At 40.1% G+C, this 27216-nt stretch overlaps 3 protein-coding genes and 2 long non-coding RNA genes across 5 annotated transcripts; 2 read left to right on the top strand and 3 right to left on the bottom strand.

Annotated features, from left to right (window-relative positions):
• On the top strand, nucleotides 1-2884 carry LOC136999760 (uncharacterized). Its single transcript, XR_010890078.1, has 2 exons — nucleotides 1-1810; nucleotides 2154-2884. It is a non-coding gene; the product is annotated as an uncharacterized lncRNA (long non-coding RNA).
• LOC105672608 (facilitated trehalose transporter Tret1) lies at nucleotides 2089-5762 on the bottom strand. The gene is made up of 6 exons (XM_012367662.2): nucleotides 5358-5762; nucleotides 4566-4827; nucleotides 3900-4060; nucleotides 3132-3407; nucleotides 2707-2954; nucleotides 2089-2518 (listed from the first exon to the last, which is right to left on the bottom strand). The coding sequence occupies exons 1-6, from the start codon at nucleotides 5440-5442 to the stop codon at nucleotides 2150-2152; spliced, it is 1401 nt and encodes a 466-aa protein (XP_012223085.1). The 5' UTR covers nucleotides 5443-5762; the 3' UTR covers nucleotides 2089-2149.
• Nucleotides 4055-25498, top strand: LOC136999763 (uncharacterized). Its single transcript, XR_010890081.1, has 3 exons — nucleotides 4055-4222; nucleotides 23587-24026; nucleotides 24196-25498. It is a non-coding gene; the product is annotated as an uncharacterized lncRNA (long non-coding RNA).
• On the bottom strand, nucleotides 6284-10494 carry LOC105672424 (uncharacterized). Its single transcript, XM_012367339.2, has 4 exons — nucleotides 10335-10494; nucleotides 8778-8970; nucleotides 7873-8177; nucleotides 6284-7440 (listed from the first exon to the last, which is right to left on the bottom strand). Exons 1-4 carry the CDS (start codon nucleotides 10341-10343, stop codon nucleotides 6934-6936), a joined length of 1014 nt encoding a protein of 337 aa, XP_012222762.2. The 5' UTR covers nucleotides 10344-10494; the 3' UTR covers nucleotides 6284-6933.
• Nucleotides 18473-23815, bottom strand: LOC105672607 (uncharacterized). Its single transcript, XM_012367661.2, has 2 exons — nucleotides 23679-23815; nucleotides 18473-21341 (listed from the first exon to the last, which is right to left on the bottom strand). Exons 1-2 carry the CDS (start codon nucleotides 23688-23690, stop codon nucleotides 19854-19856), a joined length of 1500 nt encoding a protein of 499 aa, XP_012223084.1. The 5' UTR covers nucleotides 23691-23815; the 3' UTR covers nucleotides 18473-19853.
• Nucleotides 25499-27216: the final 1718 nt, after the last annotated feature.

Genomic DNA, 27216 nt, shown 5'->3' on the forward strand with positions numbered 1-27216 from the left:
CGACCTGTTTAGCTTCCGTGATGTCTTTTATCGATGATGGGGAAGTTTGTCTAGCTATCGATAACATGTAATGTCGCTACAACGAGTTTACGCGAGGTCAACGGGTAGGCAAGCCAAGTAGTTTGCCGAGCAAATAATTTGCCACTTGACTTGGCTTTTCCGAATTGCGCAAACTTGCCATAACGTTTTCGTATAACATGTTTACATGAAATCAGCGGAGACGCGAGTTCGTAACTGTTCTTCCCGCGTTTCTATCAGCCATCGTCGAAGAAACGTAAATGAGCGATTTGTCGCTCGACTTGCCTTTGCGCCGCGATTGCGATGAGATCGATAGAAAATCGGAGAGAAAACTCTGTGGCTCCACGCGAAAATTGGATTTTTAGTGCGATACACACGAAACGCGTTGGAGCATTTCACCTGCGATTTCTGGAAAAATCCAGAGAAAAAAAAAAGAGGAAACGAACGATCGACTCCCACACGCGGATTTCGTCGCGCGCATCATTTCGCGAGAGCGTCGCGGCGCTTCGCTTCGATTTGTACTTTCGGCTACGTTAAGAGCTTAAAACGATTTGTCTTTCTTAAGTAATCACCTTCTTGTGACCACCGTCCGGTGAATATAGCAAGCCATCGTACACACTTAATGTTACATGTATCCCGCGCGGATCGCCAGACAGTAATCAGTCGTTTTATTCGGAGCGAGAAACAAGAATCCGAATAATGTATTCAATCGATGTGCCTTCTCTTTTCATTGTATAACAAGTCACACTACTTTCACGACGAGAGATTGTTATTATTTTCTTTTTCTCTTTCGTACAAAGCCATTCGAGAAAAATATTTATTTGAATTCAGAACGATTCATAACCGAATCACGCGTTCATACAGCTTTCGATCTCCACGTTCTTTACGATTTCAAATCGAAGATTGATTGACTGATTACTCTTGGTCGTTCGCGTCAAGAACTTTGCATATACGTATTGCGCAATTGCATTCGTTCTACGTCGCTAATAAGATCGGTACTGAAATTGCGAGAGGTGTGAGGACGGGACGAAGAGAAAAGGAAACTTGGACGATTATTCGCGATCGCAAGTATGCACCTTCGAGAGAGAACGGCGCATTCGAGAGACGCGAACATAACGAGCGACACAGACCTCCTATGTACATATCGATATCTCTATGTGTACGCAATAACACGCTAAGTATGTCGTTATCTTCTATATAAACCGATGTTCGCGCGCTCGTATAAATCGGCGTTTCTCCCGCCCCCTCGTCCCTTTCCCGTCCCAGCCTCCCTCATCCTCCTTTTTTCCGTATTCGAGCGATTTTTCCGGGACACGGCCGGAAAATGACGGCATCATCGATGCTGTTGATTTCTACGTTTTTTTTACATAATGTTGCATGCGATTGTATAAATAAACATTGCATTACATCGTTGTTATCGCCGCGCGTGTGATACATGCGTATTGCGTTGCCGTGCGGATATATCGTTAAACGAAACGCTACATACGGCGCTGGCGCAAAAGTTCCGGCGTCTCATCTTCGCAGAATTTTCCGATCTACTCCCCCCCCCCCCCTTTCCCCCTAGATATCGCTGTTTTAGCAATGTAACTGTATAATTCGGGGGCGGCGAGATAGCCGATCGACTTCAATGCGTGATTCGTGTATTATGTGATATATCGTATAAATACGTAAGAAACGGATGAAAATAAATATGTGAATACGCATATAAGATGTCCCGTCGCCTCGCATAACCCATCCCACAAGTCTGCGACACTTGCGAATTCAACGGCGAACGTCACTTCGGACTTCTAAGGTACGTATAAAAAAATTTTGCCATCGCACTATTTTTCTCTTTAAACATAATTGAATTTAAATACTAACGAACTGATTGAATTTAAATACTAAGCTTGAAATACATGAAATTTTTATTTCATGTATTTCAAGCTTATTCTCAGTTATAAAAAAACCGCAACTTTTGAGAGACTCAGAGTATGCGTGAAAATTTTTTTACCTAGATTTTTCAATCGAATTTTGTTGGTAAATATTACTTAAATTCAATTACAAATGATTAAAAATCTAAGCTAGTCACAATTGTGAATATTTCTACAGTTTTTTATTAATATTATTTTATTTTGTGTTATCATGTTTCGATTTAGAGTCTACTTTGTTGAGATTCTATTCCGTACAATTCGATTTGAACCTCCTCAATGCTCTTGCCTTTCGTCTCCGGCACCATGGTGGAGATGAACACAGTGCCGACCAAGCCTATCAGGCCAAATGTGGCGAACGACGAGGAGATTCCCATGAGATCCACCATATCCTGGAAGCACTTTGTCACCAAAAATGCTAGCGTCCAATTGCACGTCGCGGTAGCGGCGCTCGCCGCGCTCTTGATGTTGTTGGTGAAGAGCTCGCCTACCATCAGCCACGGTATCGGACCAAAGCCGATGCTAAAAATTATAATAAATATCGCAAAAGAGAGCAGAGGGATCCAGGAAACGCTGGTGAGATCGTGCGAGTTCTGAAATAACAAAAGATTCCGAAAATTATAATTTAATGGAGAAATTTTGCTGTACAAATATTAAATTACAAAATGATATGCAGCCAGATTTTCATACGAATAATTATAATAATTTTTGATTAAACATTTAAATACAAATTTATAATTAATTTTTTTCATTAATATTTAATTATTTTAATGAATTTTACCTGAAAATGAAAATATCCCGATAATGTGAACATACAAGCGGACATCACCGACCCACTAATGAATAATAGCAGCTTTCTGCCGGTGCGCTCAATCATAACAGTTGAGAAATAGGTGGCGATTACTTGCACGAGGCCGACGATCACGGACGACATGGTCGAGCTCAGAGTTGACCCCGCATCGTCGAAAATCTTTTTCGCGTAAAATATGAGAGTGTTTACACCGGAAAGCTGTTGGAAAACCATTAAACCTGGAACGTATCGCGAAAAACAAAGCATTAACATATAATTCTATAAAATTAAATACAAATTAAAATTTAATAATTTAATAAAATATTAATAATAATAAAATAATGATTTACTCTCATAAAATTATTCTATATTTTCGAATTAATGAATTATTAAATCGGTTAAAATTAACAATTTACCGAGCGTAATGCAGATTGCTTTCCGATAATTTTTCAAATCCAAAATACTGGCTTTGGCTTCTTGCATTTCCGAAGCCTGGAGCTCGAGTCCGGTCAGTTCCGTCTCGATACGATAGTGAGCCCCTCTGTAGTATTTCAGCACGTCGTTTGCGTCATTCTTCCGACCTTGCATGACCAGCCATGCCGGTGATTCCGGTATGAACGGAAAGGAGATCAAAAGCAAAGCGGGCGCCACGGAACACAATATCGCGATGACGTGCAAGCTATTGGTGAAGGCTGCAAACATTGTGCCATGCTTATCATTTCAGAAAAGTTACACTGTACCCTAGAAAACTTCTCTTTTAACATTGTATTTATCATTGCAAACATCGTGAAATCATGTGCAGCGAAAATCAAGACTATCTTATGCAATTTTTTTATCAACATATTTCTTCATTCTTTACGTAATTATATGTTTATTATATGTTACGTAGATATATGTTTGATAAATGCGAGCAAAGTTTAGATAAATAGTTTTGTTCAAAAATCGTACGGTAAATAGAAAATCTGAAAGATAATCATTTAATTTATAAATTTTTGTAATTATTGATTAATAATTATTATACTAGCTTTGTTAATATTGCAGTAGCAGATTACCGATGTAGAAAGACAACACAGTATATATTTATCTTGAATCTAAATCATACTACATACTTTTAATTTTATTTTTAGATGTTGTCGCGCTGCGGGATTACTTAATTTTGCTTTCGTAAAAATGCGACATTTTACCTGTGGCATATGCGAAGAGGATTCCGGCGGTGATCTGCAACTGGAAAATGGTGCCAAGTAAGCCCCTGATGCTCTGCTCGGCGATCTCGGAAGTGAACATGGGAACAACGACGGATGCTGCACCGCATGCTGCCCCCGCGACAAACCGAGCCAGAAAAACCCTTGCGATGGAAAAACTCGATTACGTAACTTAAGTAGAAAATCAATGAAACCGCACAGTAAAATCGCTCTTGCTGGAGCTGGAAACGCAGCCAATACGATTGATGGATAAAATGTCTGCGACGGGCAGTAGACTTCCGAATTCGAAAAGCTAATTATTTGGGGTGAGTAATTTTTTTCTATTTATTTCGAATAAATAATTTTCATTATCGATTGAACCGCTGCGCAAATTAATAATAAAGCGAAAGATAAAAATAAGATTTGAACGTGCACTAATGTTTTTATATATAACACGTTTATCATGATATTTGGATTTTTCCCTTCTACTTACAAAAATATCAGAATTTATAACAACAAATATTTTATAAAATTATTTTTAGTCCGAAGAGCTTAGATTTCAATCCGAAAAACTTAGGTTTTAATTGTTATTGATATGTAGATAAATTGTGCTATTTTGCAAATCGCAAACGAAACCCTTATCGAAGAAAGAGTCTGAGGTGAACTCACCATATCTTACTCTGCGCAAATGCGATGATGTACCAGCAGAAAAATAAGGGCACGGTCGTCGCCCAAATCGCTTTCTTCCGACCGAACTTATCCGCCAATATTCCCGCCGGCACGGTAATCGGGATGGCGCCGAGGGGGACCAACGAGGAAATCCAAGAACCCTCCTGGTCGCTGACAGAGAATGTGCCGTTTTTGTTGTAAAGCGGCAAAGCGGAGGACGTCCATGATAAATACGTGCCAATCGAAAACGCGGCGAGCGTCGCTGAGGAATAACAATAATGTCAGAGACATTTTATCTCAGGAATGTGTCTTGAGAAATATTCTATTTGATCTGTCACCAGGACATATATTTTATCTTCGAAAATACTCTGTCTTGAGAATTCTTCCGCTTCGCGCGACTCTTGATATTCTCCGCTTGGATCCCACGGGCGTACCGCAATGGAATCGCGTAAAGTTAAGTTACATAGTCGGGAAGTGTCTATCGAGAGAACTCGTTTTAACTACGGTACGAACTTGCGATTAAATTGAGACGCTCGAGGATTAATGTGACAATCGCGTGTAAAAGTTCGGGCTTTTGAAAAAGCTATATTTAAATTTTTCCAATGTCATTAAGATAAAAGTAAATTTGCATACTTATTCCTCTCTTGCAGTCTAAAAATCTTCATGTTTTTAACGTACGCAATTCACCAGTTTCGATAGCATCATCGCGGAACATTATTGAATATTCATATGTAAATGCGCTGCTGCATTTCAACACCGCGCAAGTTCGCGAGAATTAAGCACAAAACTCACCCACGAGCACGCCCACGTACTGCGTATATTTCGAGGTCGGTTGCGCGCACGACGATCCTTCGTCGTTCTGTGTAATTAAAGCCATTGTGCATTCACATAAACTGCGCGACCACTTTAACTACTTAAAATACTTCGCCAAAAAAAAAGAAAAAAAAAAAAAAATAATTGTCGCAATCGTTACTCGCGAGAAGGTTCAAGTAACGTTGAACTTAAAAACATTGTGTACCGTCGAACGTCGCGGACTCTATTCAGTTCCAATCAACATTTATCCACAACGCGACCTCCTTATCATTATGCTGACGATTATGTGCTGTAACCCCGACGCTTACGTAATGACCTATCCCGTTCTATAGTACTAGAAAATTATCACAATCCCGCCTCCGAATCTCGCACGTCTCAAACTAGCAATATAATTGCGCGCGGATAAAGTTCATCTGCAACCATTCAGATTGCATTTACATCGCTTTGGATATAGCGTTTCACGCGTCGCATTTAACACAGCTGCTGCTCCTTTCACAATACGCTCAGTGTAGCCGAAATATACAAGATGCGTTCTGTGAATACGAATATATCGTTCAATTCTTTTGAGAATAAAAATGTTGAAAAATTTGATATTTCACTTTGAAATATGAGCAAATCGTACTTTAACAAAAATAATTTTAATAAATCCGTAAAACAATCCATTAGGTCATCTGAATATTTTTAATTAAAAGATACGTGAAAATAAAATATAAAAAAATTTACAAAATTAATAATTAAGTATTATTTGAAATTGTTGGGTTTTTAATAAAATTGAAAACGTTTTAATATATTATTTATATTAAGTCACGAGTATATATAAATCTGCAAAATTATGTGTTATTATTTTATTAAAAACCGTTAAATAGAAATAAATGAAAAGACGGATAAATATAAAAAGGGAATGATAGAGGTTGCAGTTTTTTATTCACGAAATATAATCAATAAATGCAAAGAGAGACTCTACTAACAATTTCAAAGTATGGCATTACTATGCGCTAATGATGCTAAAGATAATGATGAAGGTAGAATGTCTACGGTATTATCAAATAATTTACCATATGATGATCACGGTCGCAAAGCTTAACATTATAAACAAATAAAATTAATCTTAAAAGGACGCTCGAATACGAATCAAGTCCGTTCCTCTGCATTTCCGCGAGTATTATTTGAACAAACTCGAGAAGCATTCGCGAAATATTTCCTCGAAATCCCGACACCGGTATTTACTGAACGAGAAAACGCATTAAATAAATATACGAACCACATAAATTTAATATATTCCTTCGTTTTTCATACTCTGATTCAAATGAATTTCTCAACATACTCGAACTTTACGAAAATATATATCATTTTTTTGTTCTCTCTTTTAATTTGCAGAAGTCCAGAATGCACTTCAAAATGCACTTTATCTATTTTCGCGCGAAATTTCGCGAGATGAAATTCAGCGTTTGATTTATCCAAAATTTTGACAAAAATCATGGATCAACATTGCGTTTTGATAGACAAAAACGCTTTCACGTCTCACGGGACATTTTCTACGGCTTCATCGGTATCATCATTTCGCTTCGGGCAGATTAGTTGCCAGGACCCTGAAGCCATTCTGATCAGCGATGTAGTGCACCTGCTGAAGAATCCCATTGGCGTCGATGTAACTGTAGGCGCCCCTAGTGGTGCCATCGAGCGACCTAGATTCGGTTTTGGCACTGGAGTCGCCGGTGTAACTGTAATCATATTGGCCCAGAGAGTCCTGGGTGTGATGTAACGAACTGTGAAGAAATCTGTAAGGTAGCACGGAAACTACATAAGGCGCGGGCATGGCCATCGGTCTTTGAATGCTGCTGGCAAGCGGCACCAACTGCAAAGTATTCTGATTGGACGCTTGTTCGTCGTCCTTGAGAAGAATGTTCTCCCTCAATGATGATGAAATGGGTAATGACGAAGTGATGGCAGTGGTGGAGCTAGTGGGACTTGCAGGCGATACTTTCGAAAGACTCGGATCCGGCTTAGGAACATCAATTCCCTCTGCCTCCGATCTTGACAGTAAGAACGGATTCTTGGTGTCCTGAAAGAAATCAGGTTAGATTTGTTACATTCTTATGTAGCATTGAGATGTTCGAAATTTCAACTTTCGTAAATATCGTTCTTCAAATTGATTCTTAATCTCATTGCAAAATACTTTGCAAGTTTTATCGAATCATGTTTCTAATGACCAATCGTGAACCTCGTATCGTTATAAAATAATACAAAAACAATGGTTTATATTTTATTATTTTATTTTGTGTTTGTAAAATATAGGAATTTTATATTATTGATCGCTAAACTTTAATAGGGTCAAATAATTAAATTTCAATTTAATAGTTTTTTGTATAAACTGGATATAGTAATGCCACGAATTTCCATTTGAACTTTCCAAGAACGCGGATCGCTTTTTTATTGCCACGTTCCTTTTATCCAGGCAAACTTCAATTGAAATATCCGGGAAACTATAACTCACCTCTGTTTCCCGCGTGTTCAAATTCAGGTCGGCTTTGCTGTTTCCCTCTTGCTGAACTTGAGCGAAACTGAAATACGATGGCAGGATTTTGTACGACAAGAGATTCTTATCCTGCCAATTAGCCTTTCGCAATTCTGAGAGATGATTAGTCTTCGCCGCGGCTACTTCCGGCGTGTCTTGCAATGTTTGCAGGTCATTTTTCGGAGGTTGCGGCATATTACTCGCTCTGACTCTAAATCCATTTTTATCGTCCGCCGTGTACGAAACCGTTTGCAAAATTCCGTTTGCATCAATATAGGAATATCCTGGGGGCAAATAGAGATAATGGCTTTCGTCAAACAATGTTGTATGTTTGAGGAATAATAATTACAATTTACATTATTGTATTTGTCACTAATACATAATAATAAATAGTTATGAATAATATATATTATTTACAAGAATTAATCGACTGCCAATTATTAATTAATATAGAAAATCGTATCAATTAGATGAACTTTGCTTTCGTGATTACGTTCGTGGTCGTCACGCACAATTTCACGCATGTTATATTACGCGCCGTGAGTCATCACATTGCAATCGAGAAACATGCAAACGTGCAACCGCGCATTGTCATCCGAGAAAATTTGCAGGGATGAGCATGCGGCGTATGGGCGTCTTTCTTGCGTCACGCCGGCGAGCATTAGCGAGAGATTCACGTACGCACGTAGGCTGGCAATGCACCTCTTGTAACACATTTCGCAAAAAGAATGCATTCCATTTATGCGCTTGCATGACATGCGCGTTAGATCACGAAAGCGAATCGCGACAAGCCACTACAATAGCCGCAAATGAATTTTGCTTCGTTCTTTACACAAGGCTGTTCAAAGGAAATTTTGTTGAAATGCGCGAAACTTGGAACTCACCACCCTGCGTTACGCCGTTCAAGGTGGATTCCGCTTTGGCATGATGCGGCCCCGTGAAAGAATACTGATAAGACCCCGATCCGTCCTGCATGTGATACTGCCTCAACGGCGAAAGGGCTGGTATCGGACTCAGCCAGACATTGGCGATTGGCAAAGCAATAGATTGTCCGATGACGAGACCGCACAAAATCGTCTGTAGACAGAGATAACAAACGTTAATCTCTTAAATTATTATCCGGATATAAAAAATAAATATACAGTTTTGGTCGAAAATATAACAGGTTCTCGATAAATTGCTTTCAGCGAAATTAGTCGGTGCTTAAAAATCTGGTAAAATTTGTCATATATATAAATGCTGCAAAATACATACATGTGCATTTTTACGAAATTACATAATAATAATTAAATTGAAATTTTACAAAAACATCGAATGTCTATATTTTATATTAATTAAAATTCCGCATTAAAAATTTACAAATATTTATTAACAGTAGCTGCAGGTTTTGATTTAGAAACACTAATTAATTTCATTTACATTTATATCACAGAAATTATCAAAGGATCTGTAGAACTCTGAGCAAGGCTGTAGTACGCAATAAAGTTTATTAAGACGTTTATTCTAAACAGGGATGTTTCTGCTTTAAGCTTTTATCGCATTTTGCAAATAAAGTATGGGTTGCCGCAAAGCAATTACGTTTATTACTCAATTAATGAAATTGCGTTGCATCAATTGTAACAGTTGCGCCGACATTAGGGTGCGACTATCATTACACGGAGTGCGTAATTTTCTACATAAAATCGCGATTGGAGAGACAACATACATAAGATTACTATCAACTGCGACGATTTGCGAGCGCGAGAGAAGATAGCATCGCGGCGCAAGTGACATAACTTTTATCGATCGCGGAAATCCAATTCGATTACACGGTCACGTCTTTCCGCTCGACTACAACTGAGCAGCATTTATTATGAATATTTTTTCCGCGGAACGAGGCGGTATTCCTCGAACTGCAAATGGCGAATGCAGGACTTCGATCGCCACGCGCGAGCAACCGCAACCATCTCGCAGTTCGGCGAAATCAATAGCTATTATCGTGAAAGAGAAACGATGAATTCACCGCTCGTATTATACTAACACTGGTGCAACCGACAAGAGTTATTGACATTAATATAGCTCTCCCGTGAAATATGCTCGCGTAATTAAACAACGTAAAATCAATACAGTCGCAAAATGTGTGTCGAGTATCTTTCCTTTCGGAAGCTCCTTGCCGCGGTAAATTGAATTACAAAACTTTAATTTCACCTCAGTCCTCGTTTATCAAATAAGGGTAAAATGCCAAAAGTTTATTCGTGCACATCGCGAAGGGATATAATGAAATTAAATTAGAATCCACAAATATGATAAGCCCCCTTGAGATTAGCTCCAAATTGATCAAGGAATTACGGGCATTATTCGTACAAGGAACTTTGGCAACTCCAACATACATATATCTGCGTCAAATACAAACTTGTACTTGTCGTCATTAATTAACTTAAAATTCAATTAAATTCACTCACGAGTATCATGATCGTCTTGAGTAGAATCGCACCGCTGATGAACTGTCGATCGATCGTGAGTAGTGGAACCGGCCTCTCGATCACGACTTTCTCCACTCGTCTAGGATAATCCCGGTGAGAGCCGCGTAACGGATGTGAGAGTGCAAGCTCTCAGTCGCATCCTCTTATATAGCATCCCGTGGATCTGCCTCGCGCGCTTACGGTGGTTCCCCACCCTAGCATCGCGTGCGTCCGGGCCCTAGCGGGGCCCTACGGGGCACGGGACGCGCTCTCGCGCGCCCTAAGAGCCGGGTCCACGGTCGCAAATCACCCCGAGTTCGATTTCCATGCCGATAAATCAATGTTTATTGGCCTCGGATACGAGCCGTCGATCTTCCGCGCGTTCTGGATGCCAGCGCGAGGATCCGCCGCGCGAGAAAGGATACGCGTTTTTCGCGCGTATCCTTTCGTGCGTACCCTGCGTAATAAGAACGCCGAGCACAGCATGATCGTAACAATAACGAGAGATAATTCACGCTGGCCGGATTGAAAGCTCGCCCACGCGGCGGGTACCAGCTGAATTTCAGATGTTGACTTCATTTCAATTAAGTGGATATATGTAAATTATTTTATAACCGCGCAAATTTGATTTTAATTTATGTCCAAACCACTTTTTATTTATAAATTCTGTAAAAAATTTCTTATCAACTTTCGTGCAGCAGAAATATCGAGTGGGATAAAAATATTTTGAACTAATAAAGTTTATGTATTTCGATATTTTTAAATTATTTTAACACTGCTTTTGTATTATAAATCGTAAAAAGAATTGATTTAAAAGTTTTCAATTTTCAACATTATTTAGTTCAACATTAACATTTCACTGAAATCACTTGAGTATTGTTGATGGTGCCTCAGATCCGCTTCACGCTTGTTAATAATATCTCATTACAATTGTAAAGACGCTCGCACATAATTTATGTTGATCATTGTACGCGTAATCTCCATTACTGCTAAACTCGCATTATTGCTGATTGCTCAGCATTCACTTACAGTGATCCGTAATAAGCTACGCCCCGTCACGTCACAAAACGCCAAAACGACAAACACGCGTGTGATTACGAGCTACAAAGTGACATTGGAGGGCAGATAATGGACGGAAACGATGGATCGGTATCGCGCATACCAATGCAAATACGGCTATCGCGCAATGTTGCGAAGCACTTAAACGGAGCAGAGATGAATCTCTCTCTCGAGAGACAAGTAGATCGGCATCGTATCTCCCATCGAATCATGATATTCAGATTTAACAATAAGTGATTTGCCCCGAAAGTGTCATGATAATGGATCAATCGATCGATGGAGAGCAAAATCGATGATATTCGCGTTTTTCGAGAAATTAATTTGGCTTGAAAAGAACTTATTGAATAACGTAATTTAATAAGCACCGATGTATCGACTTGTTAAACTATATTTCATCTTTTTATTAATACCAAATATGTTACATATACCAGGAGGCTTCGGTAATTATAAGAGCCGTTCAGATTTTTAAATTCCGCTTCTTAATTTAAACCGTCACGAAGAAAATAAAACAGCCTCTAGCGACATAGAGCAAGATTAAACGTTATTTTAATCTCTTGATTAAAACAACGTTCGCCGGTGCGATTCCCGACAAAAATCAGCGGCCGCGCGATCCTCGACAAATAGAAACGAACGCAAATGCAATTAACGGGCGGCGAAAATGAAACGATAGCGGCGAGAGAGAGGTGGCATCTCTTTAGGGAAGGTCCAGGACGCGGCCGCAGGGCCTCCTTGGCCTCTATCTCTCTCTCTCTTTCTCTTTCTTTCTTTCTCTCTTCTTGCTTTGCCGATCGCATAAATAATATCCGCCGCGAATTTACGGCCGGCTCGCTTAATCCGACGATGTAAAGGAACGATATGAGCGTAACGAGTTCATCAATTCCGACGGAATTACTCACGTGCTCGCTCGCTCGCGCAACAAGTCGCCGCCGATGAGAGGATTCTTTCGCTGGCGACGCATACGAGCTCGTGGGCGGTGTGTTGCGTTGGTTTTGACATTGGCACTAAACGCTCCTTCTCCTTCGCCGTCTCTCTCTCATACCGCATTAAATGGCACTCGTAGAGCCGACTATCTAACCGCATATATGCGGCACCGATGTGCTATGCGCGGAGAATGCAGCGAGAAGACACCGCGTTCGCCGGTGATCTTAAATCAACTCCCCCCGCGGAGCGAAAACAATGGTAACTATCAATTCTCTCGGTATGCGAAAAGAGAGAGAGAGAGAGAGGAGGAGATTCAATATCGATGCAATTTAATTTTAAAACTTACATGTAACTTCATGAAGTTGTATAGTTTCGAATTTTTATATTTTTATTATTATAATTTTCATATCCATTCACGAATTTCTTGTCGTGGTTTCACTACCAATTACATACTTTCTAATTACAAATTATAAATTATTAATGCAAATACTTCAATAATTCCCTTTTTTTTAATATATCTCTTTAAATTCTTTGTAAATTTTTAAAATTACTAATACAAGAAATTACAAATATAAAATTATAAATAACTGCCATTAGATTGAAAAGGACCAGAAATTAGACCAAAACATTTTTATAATTTTATTCTGTATTGATTTGTGATATATTTCTCTCTCTCTCTCTCTTTTTCTTTTTTGCACCTCGACTTACCGTTACTTGGTTTTCACAGCTTTTTTTGTTGTTTTTTTTATAAATAAAATTTTCTGATATTTTAAAACGCATTAAATTATAATGAGCAATTATTCGTTTTTATTTTTCTTCTATAACTACTCGAACTATTTAAAAACAAGAGCAATATCAAACTCTCTGATAATTTTGAAGTTTCTATCTTCAAATTTATGTTTAGTTCTGTGGAAACACACAGTTTCGCTGTCGACGTGAGTTTCCCACCGTCGGCAGAACCCCTGCAATGATTTCTATGCGGCACGGAACAACTACCGCATCGCTCTAATCACCCTCGGAGCTCTCACAGCCTAATTGCAAGCTGCGCCGAGCTTATATATACTTTACCTCGGAGAGAGCGTTCAAGTATTGCGAATTCTCACATGGTCGCGCGCGACGTCTTTATTACGGCGGCTCGTATTCCGCTCGTAAAACTTGTCTCCCGGAATAACCGGGGCGGCGAGATTGCCGCCTTTAATGCGCCCGGAACCCCTTTTTTTCGCTCGCGAGACACAGTTGCAATATGTACAATCTGAACGACGACCGTCGATACATCGTCGTCTGTTAGTTGAATCGATGAAGCGGGCGGATGGCATCGTAAAGAAAAATTTACATGTCGAAATTGCACCACGCCCTCGTAAAAACGCCGCGTAAATAATATGTATCTCGCGACGTAATAAGATGCAATCGACCGGATTGTTACCGGTTACAAACCGGTATGTATTTGCGATAAGTGACAATTTACCTTAATCGCAGGATAAAATTGTTGCAGCTTTAGTAGTAGTTTTTTAAATTACGCTAAAGAAATATTTACAACAATTCTATTATAATCCTTCTATCTCATTTCTGTTTTGTACTTTGAAGAAAAATTTATAAGAAGTGGAATTATTCCCAGCGAAATTACTCGCTAAGGAAATATTTATTTTAATTCTATTATAATCCCTCTATAATTTTCCTTATAATTTTAACATCGTATTATTGATTCACTTTGCAGCACCAAATCTGTTATCTTTTACACATGATTTTGGAACAGCAATTTCATCTGCGGCGGTCAATGTCCGGGCAGTAACTCTATCTGTAACGAACGAGCTTTAAGTACATGCTATTGTGTACACGAAATGTCCATCTATTACTAGGTACACAATGTCTGGCCATCATTTAAGTATTACATTTCCCGGGCATTCACGTTTGCTTGTTGTTTACGTACTACATAACTGCGTTTCTCTCGCCGTTTTACTCATCGATGACATAGCAGAATCTACGATTAATGGCAAAGCCTTTTCTGCTTGTTTCCACAGCTTCATCAAAGAGCTGCTGCGGAGAATCTGAGTATCCTCTGCTTCTGCATTCGTACGTGTCACATAATTTCAGTGCACCCCAGCCGGTGCATCCGTATATTTCTCCCGTGTAATGCTATTCTCGCATTCGCGCGCTCAGGATATTCGGCTTCATCTTTTATGGGAAAAGTGAATTTTTCTTGCGTACTTACCCGCCTCACAGATCGTTGACTCCGCTCGTCGCACGACGATGCCTAGCAAGAGATTTCGTTGACATCTTATAATTTATCTATTATTTCAAAAAATTAATAAATATAAAATATTGATGCAAAATAATCATTGATAAACAGTTTATATTAAAACTTTTCTATTTCTATAGATTGATATAATAATTATTTTTTATCTGTTTTTTCAATATATTTACACTCTTAATTAATAATTTTTTTAGACCCAAAATGATGAATATTTTCTTATTATATTTTATTACTGTATTAATTCTTTAAGATTACGTATTCAAATAATTTCTAGACAGGTTTCATCCATCCATGCACCACTGCAAACTGCTGTAAGAAAGCAATGCCAGTTTTGATACGGGTGAAACGCACACCGCTCCAGCGACATCGAATACAAATAGGTCCAACATTTCGCCGTACGTATCTCCCTGTCGCCTCTTCGCATCAGTGAAGGCCGTTTCCAAGCGCTGCCAGGAACAACCTGATTTACGAGCGCGAGGTCCGTAAAATCTTTCCGAAAGACCTGACAACCGTGGTCTGAATAACTCGCCGTGAATGTCTTCGCGCATTCGTACATCTCTCACCCACGAAGCTATTTCCACGAAACCAAATCTTTGAGTTCAAATTATCAACGCAATTTATGGAATGCCCAGAGATAAAATAATAAATCCGAAGATTTTCTTTCCCGGCTCGTACGCCGATACGCGCGATAATGTACAACCGCCTGTAAGAACGGCAAGCGAAATTAAATTAGGCACCCGACGTAAATCGCCAGGCGCGTTACTTTTGCGTCGGAAATTCGCGTAGGCAATTATAAAAGGGCGATAAATAATATGCTAATTAGTCGGCGCGCTTATACGGGCGATAAACGACGCACGCGTGCGCGATTCCTAACGTGGTTCGAACGCGATCGTGAATCACGATCGTTGGCCGCGAGCGTGTATTACAAGGAGGAACTAACGTCCGATCGAAGATTACGGGGACTAACTAACGATTCCATTTACTGATTGCTCGGCCACCACGGCTACTCCGGGCCGCTTTTATCGGCTCGCCCTTCCACGAGAGGAGGGAGAGCTTAGCGCGCGCACGTAAACGATAAGCGCTGCAAGGTTGCGCGTGCTGGCCGCAACGAATGACCGCGATCAATTAAGATCGATCGATACTTTAATAAACCGGCGCGCCAGTGCGTGAGGCTATCCCTAATATCTCGCCTAGTCTCACGCCAGCGAACTAAGTAGTTATCACTGAAGCTAAATATTTATCGCTACCGTTATTATCGCATTCATTATTAATGGCAGCGAGGCACAATTGTAGAATATTGTATGAAGCGATCGATAAAGATACGCGTTTGGGATATTCATTGGATTTTAATAATATATTAGTTTACGTGTAAGCGTGAATTTCGTGAAACTCATTTTGCAGCTTACGAATATTGGTCGGATTGGAAAATCTCTTTTAACTTCTTCTTTTTTTTTTTTTAATTTGTTACAGGGTCTGCTATATTAAGCTCTGAAACATTAATGATCACTATGCAACTGGTGATTTAAAGTATAATTACTGTCCGCGGCAGATAACTGACGAGATTCCGTGAAGTTTTCATGCCGTAGATAAGCAAAAGTGGATCACACATAGATCGTGACGTGAGATTGTCAGCGCGGGAGGTGCACGTAAGATTAATTTTCCCATATCTCCGACATCGCCCGCTTGACTCGCAGAAATTGCAATTCCTTCTTTTTGTCCCATTATCGTGCTGTTCCGGCTATTTTCATGCATAATATACGTGCGAACGGAGAGCGCTGCATCAAGCGGTATTTGTGAATAAGAAACTTTATAACAATTCGTTTATCGGTAAATTAAAGATAATAACGTTTATATCAGTATATTACTTCTCGTTGCGAATTTATTTATTTTCAATTTGTAATTCATTTTATCTTCATTTCATCGAGTCAATCCTTTCGCCTATAAAGCGAAACCGAACGCAGCAGGGTTTTATCAGTCGAGTCTATGACTGGAGTATCTCGCATTTCACCATTCAAAACGCGTTCATTGGAGTTCTTCAGAGCGTTCACATCTAGCCACTTGGAGAGAATGCGAGTTTACGCGCCATCGGCGAGCTCCATTTCGGTGAATGCACGCGGAAATGTAATCTCGAGCGTAAACATCGCATACCCTATCTCTCCTCGCGTGACGCGAAAACTGCGAAAGCCTGCATACGTGTATACGTGTGCCCGGTCGAACGTCTCGGAAATCATTATCCGTCGTTTTATCAGGCGTGGACCATCTATGGGCGCGCGTTATCCGTGCGTGTGAGCGCAAAGTAACGTATGCGCCGCTTTTATCGGCACGGATGCCTACGTACGCTACGTGGCTGGACGTTTCTATTATCGCGACTGTGAATCGTCGTGCCTTTCCACCTTCGTCCATCCGTCCGTCCGTGCATTCTATCCTGATCATCGCGATAGCTTCTTCGCACGGACGAAAGCTGATTTTCCCGTTGAATGCACCCTCGATATCGCGTTCCGATCATCAATTTAACGAATATGCGGCTTAAATTTTTCCGCGGGGATCAGACACGATTAAAATAACCATTAAAATGATAATTAAAACAACCAGGCTATTCGATAAAAAATTAAATTTCTGATAAGAAAAAAAATCAAACCTGGCTCGTTTATGTGAAACTTTGAATATACATTGTTTGTTAAAATGAATCAACGATAAAATAATTATAAGCGACATTTAGCTTTAAAAAATATTAGTCTCTAACATTTAAAACACAGATTTTCTTGTACCGTAATATTATTATTTTTTTTCTTAACTTCTCATCAACGTAGCAAAGTTGCACTGAATGGAAAAACTTGCTTCGAACTGCATCGATTTTTTAGAGAAATAGCGTATTTTTCAAAAAAAGCTGTATTTCTTAGATATACGTTTTACAGTCATTCCTATGAGATAATCGCCTCTGAAACTAATCCAGAAAGATTCACTTCCTTTACGAGATAGCGCAATATAATATCGAAAGGGACGAAGTACTCGCGGGTTTATAGCAATTCCATTTTCGCATCGCGTATTGCGCTACATTTATCTCTTCGCGCTCAGGTCTCGATAGAAATATTGGAACCGCACTTGATTTATGACGACCATTATTATTTCGCATTTACTACTCTCTTTCTCTCTCCCTCTCTCTCTCTTTCTTTCTCCTGCGCGCTACAGATACACCGCAGAGTTATCCGCGACCGCAGGTTCCGCAAAAATTTGAGAATTTATACGGCGTTTTATTAAGGCTAATACGAAGGGCGGCACCGGGGTTCGACAATAAAGGAATATTATTAGGTACTATGCGACGCCGTAATGCGCCGATCCGGCATAATCTACGGAACGTTTCAACGGTCTTCCCGCGGGCCATCCGTTATGCGTGCCCACGCACTTACGTACGCAAAAATAACACGCACGCAGATCGTAGAAAACGGATTCGAGAGTCGTAACGAGAGCGCGATCTCTGCGCGCGCGGGTTACGACAGATTTCGCGGCGACGATCTTCCTCTTCGGATCGAATCGGATTGGATTCCAATCTCGAATCGAGCGACCTTCTCACGCCGGGGATGCTCGTTTATCCGCTCGTTAGCCTGATCCGCGGACGTCGTTTCATAAACGGTCATGTATATACATTTACGACATCCCGGATGCCTTCATTTCATTCACCCTCGAAGGTGAAAATAAGCGTTAGGATCAACGTATTCTATTTAGACATTTGCGCGTTATGTCTGTTCGTAATTAAAAAAAAAAAAACAGCGTATAAAGTATGTCTGTATATTTCAATAATTACTATAATTACGTAAAAAGTGAAAGAGAGAAAGTATGCGAGTTTCGTCATTTGAATAATAATTAGTATCATTAATAAAAATTTGATTAAATTTATGCTATGCTATCGTAATACAATATGCTAAAAAAAAAAAAAAAAAAAAAAAACAAGTAATTATAGTACTTTGTTGCAAAGTTATAAATTTACATTCCTCGAAGCTGAAAATCGAATCAAAGACCTTACGAACAAGTTGGCTTGTCTAGAAAGAATCGATATTCACATCTCCCCGAAGCATACTTCTTCGTTCTTACAACTAGCTCGTAAAACTCCACCCAGCGTGAAGCACACTCTCTGTACCACCTGTGGAAAATAATTCCGTCAGATACTTTTCTCTGGTATGCGAGTGCACGAAAAATTTCCACCATGAAGACGTGTGTAAGCACACAGGACATGCCGGACGCGGATTCGAGATCCCCCGTTAATCTCATCGTTACAGGCGGACACGCGATATCCGAGCATGAAAGTTTAACGCTGTAATATATTCGCGGCGGTAAGAATCCGAAGTCAAGGTCTCGCGATTTCTGTCCCATCTTGGGCGCAGAGCGACACGGCGACAAATCGCCGTGTCGCGACCGGTAATAAGAGAGTCCCGCCCGGGATTGTGATGTAAATTTCGCGTACGTTCGAAGAGAGCGAATTGGACTCGACGTGGCTAATTACAGACACGATTCGGACCCGCGACCTGCAAGATATTCCTTTTTTTGCAGCGCACGCGATTAGAATAAACGCGCGATTGATTACACGACTCGACCTTCAAACGAAAAAATTTTTTATTCAAACATGACTGCTGGACAGCTCGATTTAAATTCTCGCACTGATTGCCATTAGATCGGACATTATACAGCGCGTTCGAGTAAAAGAGACTGGATTAAATTCGATGTTAATGTTTATGTAAGTATGAAGAGGAGTGATGATTTACACAAAAGTCATAATGTATTTTTAATGAATCGTATAAATCGTGCAATAATTTAATGCAAGAATGCCGAGATACTTGTTACAGAAGAATGAATAGACAGGCGAGTAATAATGAGCGAGCTACCACGAGTTTGTCATTGATCAGCCGTTCGTGGAACTCTCGCTGAACACGTATAAAGATACCTTATCTTAATTTTTTGAGCACGATGCAAGTGACTGATCCGCGTAAAACTTTTATCTTAATCCTTTAAGACTTGGATATTTTTTACGATTAATTTAGTGGCATGCATAATCATACAGAGTTAATTTTAACAGCTAGTTCTGATGGAAAAATGCGATTTATAAATCATAGTTATCGATTATTTCTATAAAATTTTTATTAATTTGTACATTAATTGAATGATTATAAGTCAAGCAGAATCTAAAGGATCGAATCAACCAAAGTCATTCGAAAATGTTGTAAGAATAAATATATGAACGTCTGAACAAAGTCTTCGCGATACAAGCAAAACAGAGCGACCGAATTCTTATGCGGTCAGCGGTAGAGCTTCTCGCTCGAGTATATCTGACTGCAATTTTGAAAAAATTGAGCAATAGGTGCCGTCAAGATCGGCTGCGATTGGACCATCTGTTTAGTGGGAGCCATCACGGAGTACATGATCGGTTCGGTCACGATCGGATATATTAGTGGTTCGAGCTTGGTGTTGTGATGGATTTGAGTCTTGCTTTGGCTGGAGGCGGCAGTGACGACCGGAAGTAGTACTTCTCTGGAGACGATCACTCCCTGGACGACAAGCGGACCCGTTTCCTTGGTGAGAACAGGAAGTGGTTCCCTGGCGAGAACCGGAAGCGGTTCCTTGACGACAACCGGAAGTGCATCCTTGGCGACAATCGTTTCCTCGGTGAGAATCGGAAGCGGTTCCTTGGCAAGAACCGGAAGTGCATCGTTAGCGGGAACCGGAAGAGTTTCTTTGGCGAGAACCGGAATCGTATGCACCTCAGTGATCGGTGTTTCGAGCGGCACCTGCGGAGCGTCGATCTTTATGGTGTTCTTGGGATTCGCGCCCTCCAGTCCGATACTTTTGTGAAGCTGGATCCGCTTTTCGTGGTAATCGGAGAGAGCAGCGTTGAGCGGAACCGACTGCAGCTCGACAGCGGCCGTCTGCGGTTGTAAGATCTCGACCGTTTCTACGTTCTCGTGCTTTTCCGGCACTTCGATGCGGAGATTGTTGTGCACCTGGACGCGGCTCTGATGGGAAGTCGCCAGCGGTACCTGACTTGGCAGGATCTTGTACGCGGGCTCGGACAGGACTCCGATCGTCTCGACGGGTTGAGCGGCCTTCAAGCGGACGTTATTGTGAACGTCGACGCGGCTTTGATGGGAAGTCGCCGCGCCGCTCAATCGCGGGATCAAAACCGCGTCTAGGAGTCCATAAGCGGGTGGCACGAGGATGGCTCGACCCTCGGCCTTTTTCTCCTGCGCTGGAAGCTCGTGGGAATTCTTCGGCGAGGCGTTCGCCGCGCCATCGGCTTGATCTGCCTGGGAACTCGGATTTTCTGCCTGACGACGATCTTGATTGATCGGCGCCTCGAGGCTGCGCTTTCTGCGGCTCGTCGTGAACTCTTCCGCCTTCGATATTTTCGGTACGACGGTTCTTAAGTACTTGGCAAAGTTTTGGGCTTGGGCGTTCCTGGCTAAGAGGATCTCGCTGTTCTCGAGCTGCAAATCGTTGTCGGTCGGCAGATTCGTCGCCGCGACGCGAAAACCGCCCTCGTCCGCGACGTAGAAGACGGATTGCAGGATGCCGTGCGCGTCCACGTAGCTATAGGAGCCGCGCGTGACCCCGTCGAGACCGCGGACTTCCTCCTTGGCGGATGGGCCGCCGGCGTAGCTGTACGCGTGCACCCCGGTGCGCGTATCCTGCGACTGATGGTACACCGGAAGCGGATCCGAAAGATAAGCGCGGGGCAGCAGGGTCAGCCGCGCGCCCGCCGCCACGGCGAGGATCGCGAAAACGGGAATCTACGGAAAAAAAACGAGATTCTTATCTCGGGAAGCCGTTAATGCTAATAAATAACAGAACCGGTCGATTCGACATTTTTTCCCCTTCAACCGAAGGTTGTAGAAACGGAAAAAATTTCCGCGCGTCTATTTCTGTGTCTCCTCGCGAAATTGCAAAACCATAATTCACTCGCTCTGTATCAACGTGTTTATTGTGCGCTCCCTTGCCGGTTCACCGATAAGACTCCGACATCCTTACGATCCTCCCGGGATTAAAGAACGGCATCGATGCAATTTCGCAAACTATATTCCGATACTCGATATCGAAGATCCGCGGGAAGATAGAGACAACAATAGGATATGCGATATGCATTATACACACGTTCGGTCCGCGTGCAACAGAAAAAAGGAGCCGTTCGGTCGGTCGCTTTATCGGACGTGCGCGCGAAAGGTAACAATGCGGAAGGCGAATGCGCCCAGGATGCTCATTTCGAATGCAATCGTCGCGGCGGTGGATTTATTTGCGCAAAGTGGCTGGCACGTTCTTCGGAAGGTGTGAGAATTACCGCGTCGGGGGAATATCAGGGTCCTTCTTGGAGTGAGAAAGAGAGAAGGAGAGAGAAGCGAGTAGTTTGGCTCTCTCACAAATAGCCGGCGAAAACGTTCGAGTTTTATCTGTAGCAACGCGGGGGCACATCCGCAGGCAGCGCGTGTGGGACGGGGTGAGTTTATACTTGCATGAGCCTCTTGGGAGATCCAGCCTCTCTTTACGATCCAATAAGACCTGAAGGAGTCACGACAGGACCCTGAAGGAAAGTGATAGAACGTCGGCCCTTTATGCGTCGTCGCCGCGCCAAGCAAAAAAAAAATCAACGACTCTAATCTGTATTTTCATTTTAAACCGCATCTCTACATCTTCACACGTGGCGAGACGTCTTATCGATGAATGTAATCGAGCGCACAATTATTGCAAATTTCATTTGGAATTCATTCATTCAGAAATTTAAAAAAATTACGAGTCGATGGCTATTTCTCAAGGAATAAATATTATGAAAATAGTGCATTAAAAAAGCAACTGGCCAAATATAATAAATAATATTAAAATTTATTTATTTTATTAAATTCTATCATTATTTATTATGATAGAATTTAACAAAAGAATAAGTCTGCTGTTACAAAGAACGCGTGGCATTAAATAAACATCTCAGATTATCTTTAAATGAATAAGTAATTAAATAAAATGTTAAAAAAAATGTTAAAAAATGACATTAAAGAAAATTTTTGTTTAAGTTGATGATGAAAAATTTCAGAAATCGTGATACCGTATATAATAATTTACATGTTTGAAAAACAAAATTCGAAGAATTTTTCAAAAGCATTATAGAATAATGTGTTTGCCACATATAAAAATTTAAACCATCATAAATGTCGAATAAAGATTTGTAAAACATTTGTAACGTTGTACCTCGACAAGGTCAACTAGGAAAATTTCGTATTACAAGAAACAGAAGTGTTTTACCTAGTGTAAAAATGCCATTCAACGAAGGTTTCGTCGCTGTAAAACGCGCGCGGTTGTCGCGCTTTCAAATTGTGGATTTCGCATGCATACATTTTTCAGCGCTTTTACATCTCGACAAAACACGAGTAGCCTGACAGGCCTCGCATGCAAATCCTCTCGCAAATAAATTATAACGCTCGCTCGAACATCGCTCCCGCGGATGTGTTCGCACCCGGAATCGTCGTAATTCAACGACATTACCTATAATAAAAACCTCGGTGTACTTCGCTTACGGCATTGTAAATAGTTGTTTAGAGACGAATCTTGTTTTTTATACATAGACATACAAGGAGTACAATAGCAGCAATAACTTTTGATTGATTATTTATTAAATTCACTAAAAATATATTGCAAAGTACTTTTTAATGAAAAAAAAATGTAAGAGTTTTAATTTAAGTTAATTTTAAAATAGAATTTAATTTATCAAGCTTCCTCTTTTTAGACAATCTATAACTCACGACACAATTCGAGATATAATTTTATTTATAATTTTATGTGCCACGCGTGTTACGCATAATATATATCGACGGTATGGATTTCAATTCTTCAAATAATTTCTGTGTAAAATCATAAATAAATTCTTGAATTCCATCGCGAATAATAGACCATCTAAAGGCTTTACGAAATAATTATTTTATATTGTAGTATGTGAAATACCGAGATTTTTATTATAATTGATTTTGCATCTATCGTTTATTTTTGTTTTAGGAGCTGAACAAAGCTGAACACAGCTCGAGAGAATTGTGAAAATGTAAAAAAAACTTTACGGACAGAAAAAAGGGCGGGTAGATTGCGCTTACCAGTGCCTGCATCGTGCTCGATGTGCTTTTGCCGACCTCCTTGCTGGCTGAAGGACTGTCCGGGCTGTGCACCTTGCTCGCGATCTGGTTTTGACTTATATACGCGGCGCGGGCCGCGCGGGATATTTTCGAACCAGGAACCTGAGGAATCTTCGAAGGACAAGGCGTTCACCACTGATGCGACGGGATATGTCGATCCCGGATCACACTGGTCGATCCTGAGATCCCCGCGAGCTCTTCCTCGCCCACCATGCCACCGGCATGGCAATTTCGCTTGGACGCATCGTAAAGGCGAGAAAAGTCGCCGTACCGGATTCAATTCTTGCTTTTCTTCGAAAAACGAGTAGTGTAAGAATTTTGCTTTCAGACACTCAAAATTTAATTCTAAAAAATCATAATAATAAACTAATAAATTTAATAAGTTTATTGTTAGAAAAATTATATAAGTTTAATTCTTATTTTTATCATATTTTTATATATATTATCTTTCACATTTTTCTATTTATTTTTTTTTTAGAAGTGGCGCTCACATTCGGTTAATAATCGACCGATATTGCTAATGAGAAGAAGCGAATGTTCAATTATTTGCAACGAGAGATAAACCGTAATTATCCTTATGACGTACGGCACGAAAAGTTTTGTACAACAATCAGAGCGCTGAAGTTGAATGAAGTGAGAGCTCGGGGGAAATGAAACTGGTTCGATTTACTCGAGGTCGTTCAACGATCCCAATCGCATAGATATGGAATCTCTTCAGTCGTAACGTGAGATTTTCTTGCAACAAGGGCCACATTCGACCTCGGATCGCTTAATTGACGACACTGTGACGCATTTTAATGAGGTTCTATGCGAGACCCTTGTTCCGGTTACGGTAACTTTAGTCCATAATCATTTAAACAACGTAAAATTGGTTCGAGAATTCTCAGTGTCTTTAAAATATTTGTACTGTAAAAAATTCGCTAAATTTACGCAGATAAGATAAATAACAGAAATATACTAAATAATATAAAATTTATAAAGTCATTTTACAATATTTATTTATATTTCCATTATTTATTATGTAATTTCTTATTTGTTTAAATTTTTTTTATATCTTTATTAGAGTATTTTTACATTTTAATTTTTGAAAATTTAAAAAATTATATTTTAATTTTGAGAAGTCTATTTTGTAAACGAGAAAATTCATGTTTATTATTAACCAAATGCTACCATTATAATTGCTACGATGGCTGGACGGCGTCAAAAGGCGTCAAGGCTATCAGGATCCGCTCTTGGTAACACAGTCTCATTTTTATGTTTATTAATATGTTCGTGTTATAAATACATATTTGTTTTGTACATGATGTGAAGCTTGTTCTTTGGTTCGTGTGTGTTTAATAAAGCGCATATCGAACCGAAAACTCATGCATATCACAAGTTTGTAAACAGGATCAAGTAACATGCCTTTAATTTCCTTGGCAGTGCTTGAGGGGAGGAGACTCGAGCCTGATTTGTTACTCCTCTTATTGCTTCCTCTAATGAGAACCGTCGTACATTTAAGAAACTCTTTATATGAATAAAAAAGTATGCCTCTCTCTCTCATATTTTTTCATAATTATTATTAATTATAATAAGCTTATATGCAATCGCAATATTTAACTATTTAACAATTAAATCAATCAAATATTAACAGTAAAATCAAAATTGATTAGCGATGCAAGAAATATCTTTAGACACTTAATACATGAAAATACTTAACAATTGATTTTTAAATCACTAGGTTCTCAAATATTGTGAAATTAATATGGCTAAGAGTTGAAAAATAATCCATTCGTATATGTAAATTTTTCTTACAAAGATAAAGATCAATTTATATAAATAGCAGAAAAGCGGAGAGAAATCAATATAGAAAACTTGGAATTCCCATCTTGATACTCTTTTTAAAAAATGCGATAAACCACTTCGTTTTTACCTGCACAGAACCACAACTCCTGCGATTAGAAGTAAAATCGTGCCTGAAGATCGTCGGCGATTGCCGACATTCTTCAATTGCAAGTAATTCGAGTGGCCTTGATCAGGGCCGCGACACGCTCATGTTCAGCGAAATTGTTTGCCTGCCGCGGCTTTTTTACTCCTTTCCCCGCAGACCGCAGACGTCCAGGAATCCTTCTCCTGGTACAATAAAATCACATGACCCTCGTCCTTGGCAATACCGGCGATTACGATGACCCGGACCCGCGGACGGTGTATGGTGCCTGCGCGCGAGTATCGTAATGACATAAAGGGTTGATGTGAAGGATCAACCCGTCTACTGCACTTTGTGTAAAACCGAGACGGCAAGCATTTGCATATCTTGTTTCTTTGAAAGTTGGAAACGGGGTTTTCAATGCACGCGATCGATAAATTGCATGTAATGCGCAATATCAGTGTGAATTACAATGTTAAACTAGCGATTATTAGTTAAATTGTTATACATATTTGCATTAATCATACATCAATGTTATTTATTAATAACTGCAAATAGTCGATTCTATAAAAGACTTTAATTAATCATTGGATTATTAGATATTAATGCGTGTCATTTTTGTGCGATCTCGATAATTTCATTGAAAATTGGAAAATGCATTTCTCACAAAAATATTAATTTTTAGTAAAAACATTCTATGTTATCAGCATTTCAGTTATTAAAAAGAGAATCATAAAAGAGAAAAAAATATTTTAATTTAATATTTTAATTTTACATAAAAAGGGCAAAAGTCGTTTCTAGAATTTCAAGAACACACGATGATAATCTTAGAATTGACAAAAAAAAAAAAAAAAAAAAAAAAACGTATATACAATGATGTTTTTTGATTCCACGTTAATTCTGTTTTCATATCTGATTTTTCCTCAATGCCGAGATTACTCTTTCACGAGATTTATCCCTCGTAATCAGATATTCGGTGCTGAGCTTCGAGAAGATTTCTCATTCTTCGTATTTTCTCGTTTCGTATCGATGAAAAGTCGGAATATAAAAGAGCGTGGGCGGGCATCCGTGGAATATATCACGTTCAATCTCACTACGGACTGGTACTCAGGTGTTTTTTGTTATGCCGCATTAGCGCAAACGCGATATAAATAGGAACACGATAAGCAGGAAATATAACTCCCACAATAACGATGGTCAGTTACCTCCGCATTATTCTGAATTTTAAACAGCATGCACGGAAATGACCCTTAATTCACGATCGTGCAGCATGCGCATCCTAAACACGCGATATAATATACCGTGATATTCTAGATTCATAGAAAAATTATAATCTCACCGAGATTCTTTAAGGAGCGATCGAATTTGTCGAAGAATAGTCCCGCTACCGCAACCCGGACGTGAGCATCGGCGTGCGGAACTCTCACGCGACGGGACGCATCTGTTTAGCAATATCTAAACGTTCACGCTTCCTCATTCTTCCCCACGTCGGACACCGTTTCGCGGCGATTAACCCGAGGACACGCCTTTCCAGCGAGATAACGGCGTGCCGTGACCCTTCAGGTGGTTCTCGCTCGCTTCCGGTCGTCGCTC

Source organism: Linepithema humile, chromosome 4 (genome assembly GCF_040581485.1).
Source record: "Linepithema humile isolate Giens D197 chromosome 4, Lhum_UNIL_v1.0, whole genome shotgun sequence".
NCBI classification, from domain to species: domain Eukaryota; kingdom Metazoa; phylum Arthropoda; class Insecta; order Hymenoptera; family Formicidae; genus Linepithema; species Linepithema humile.

Coding starts and splice junctions, on each gene's coding strand:
- LOC105672608 (XM_012367662.2), bottom strand. CDS start 5,442: ATGGCTTTAATTACACAGAACGACGAAGGATCGTCGTGCGCGCAACCG. Junction 4,828..5,357: donor GTACGTGGGCGTGCTCGTGG/GTGAGTTTTGTG, acceptor GTTATTCCTCAG/CGACGCTCGCCGCGTTTTCG. Junction 3,408..3,899: donor CCTCTTCGCATATGCCACAG/GTAAAATGTCGC, acceptor CAATGTTTGCAG/CCTTCACCAATAGCTTGCAC.
- LOC105672424 (XM_012367339.2), bottom strand. Junction 8,178..8,777: donor GAACGGCGTAACGCAGGGTG/GTGAGTTCCAAG, acceptor ATTTGCCCCCAG/GATATTCCTATATTGATGCA. Junction 7,441..7,872: donor TGAACACGCGGGAAACAGAG/GTGAGTTATAGT, acceptor GATTTCTTTCAG/GACACCAAGAATCCGTTCTT.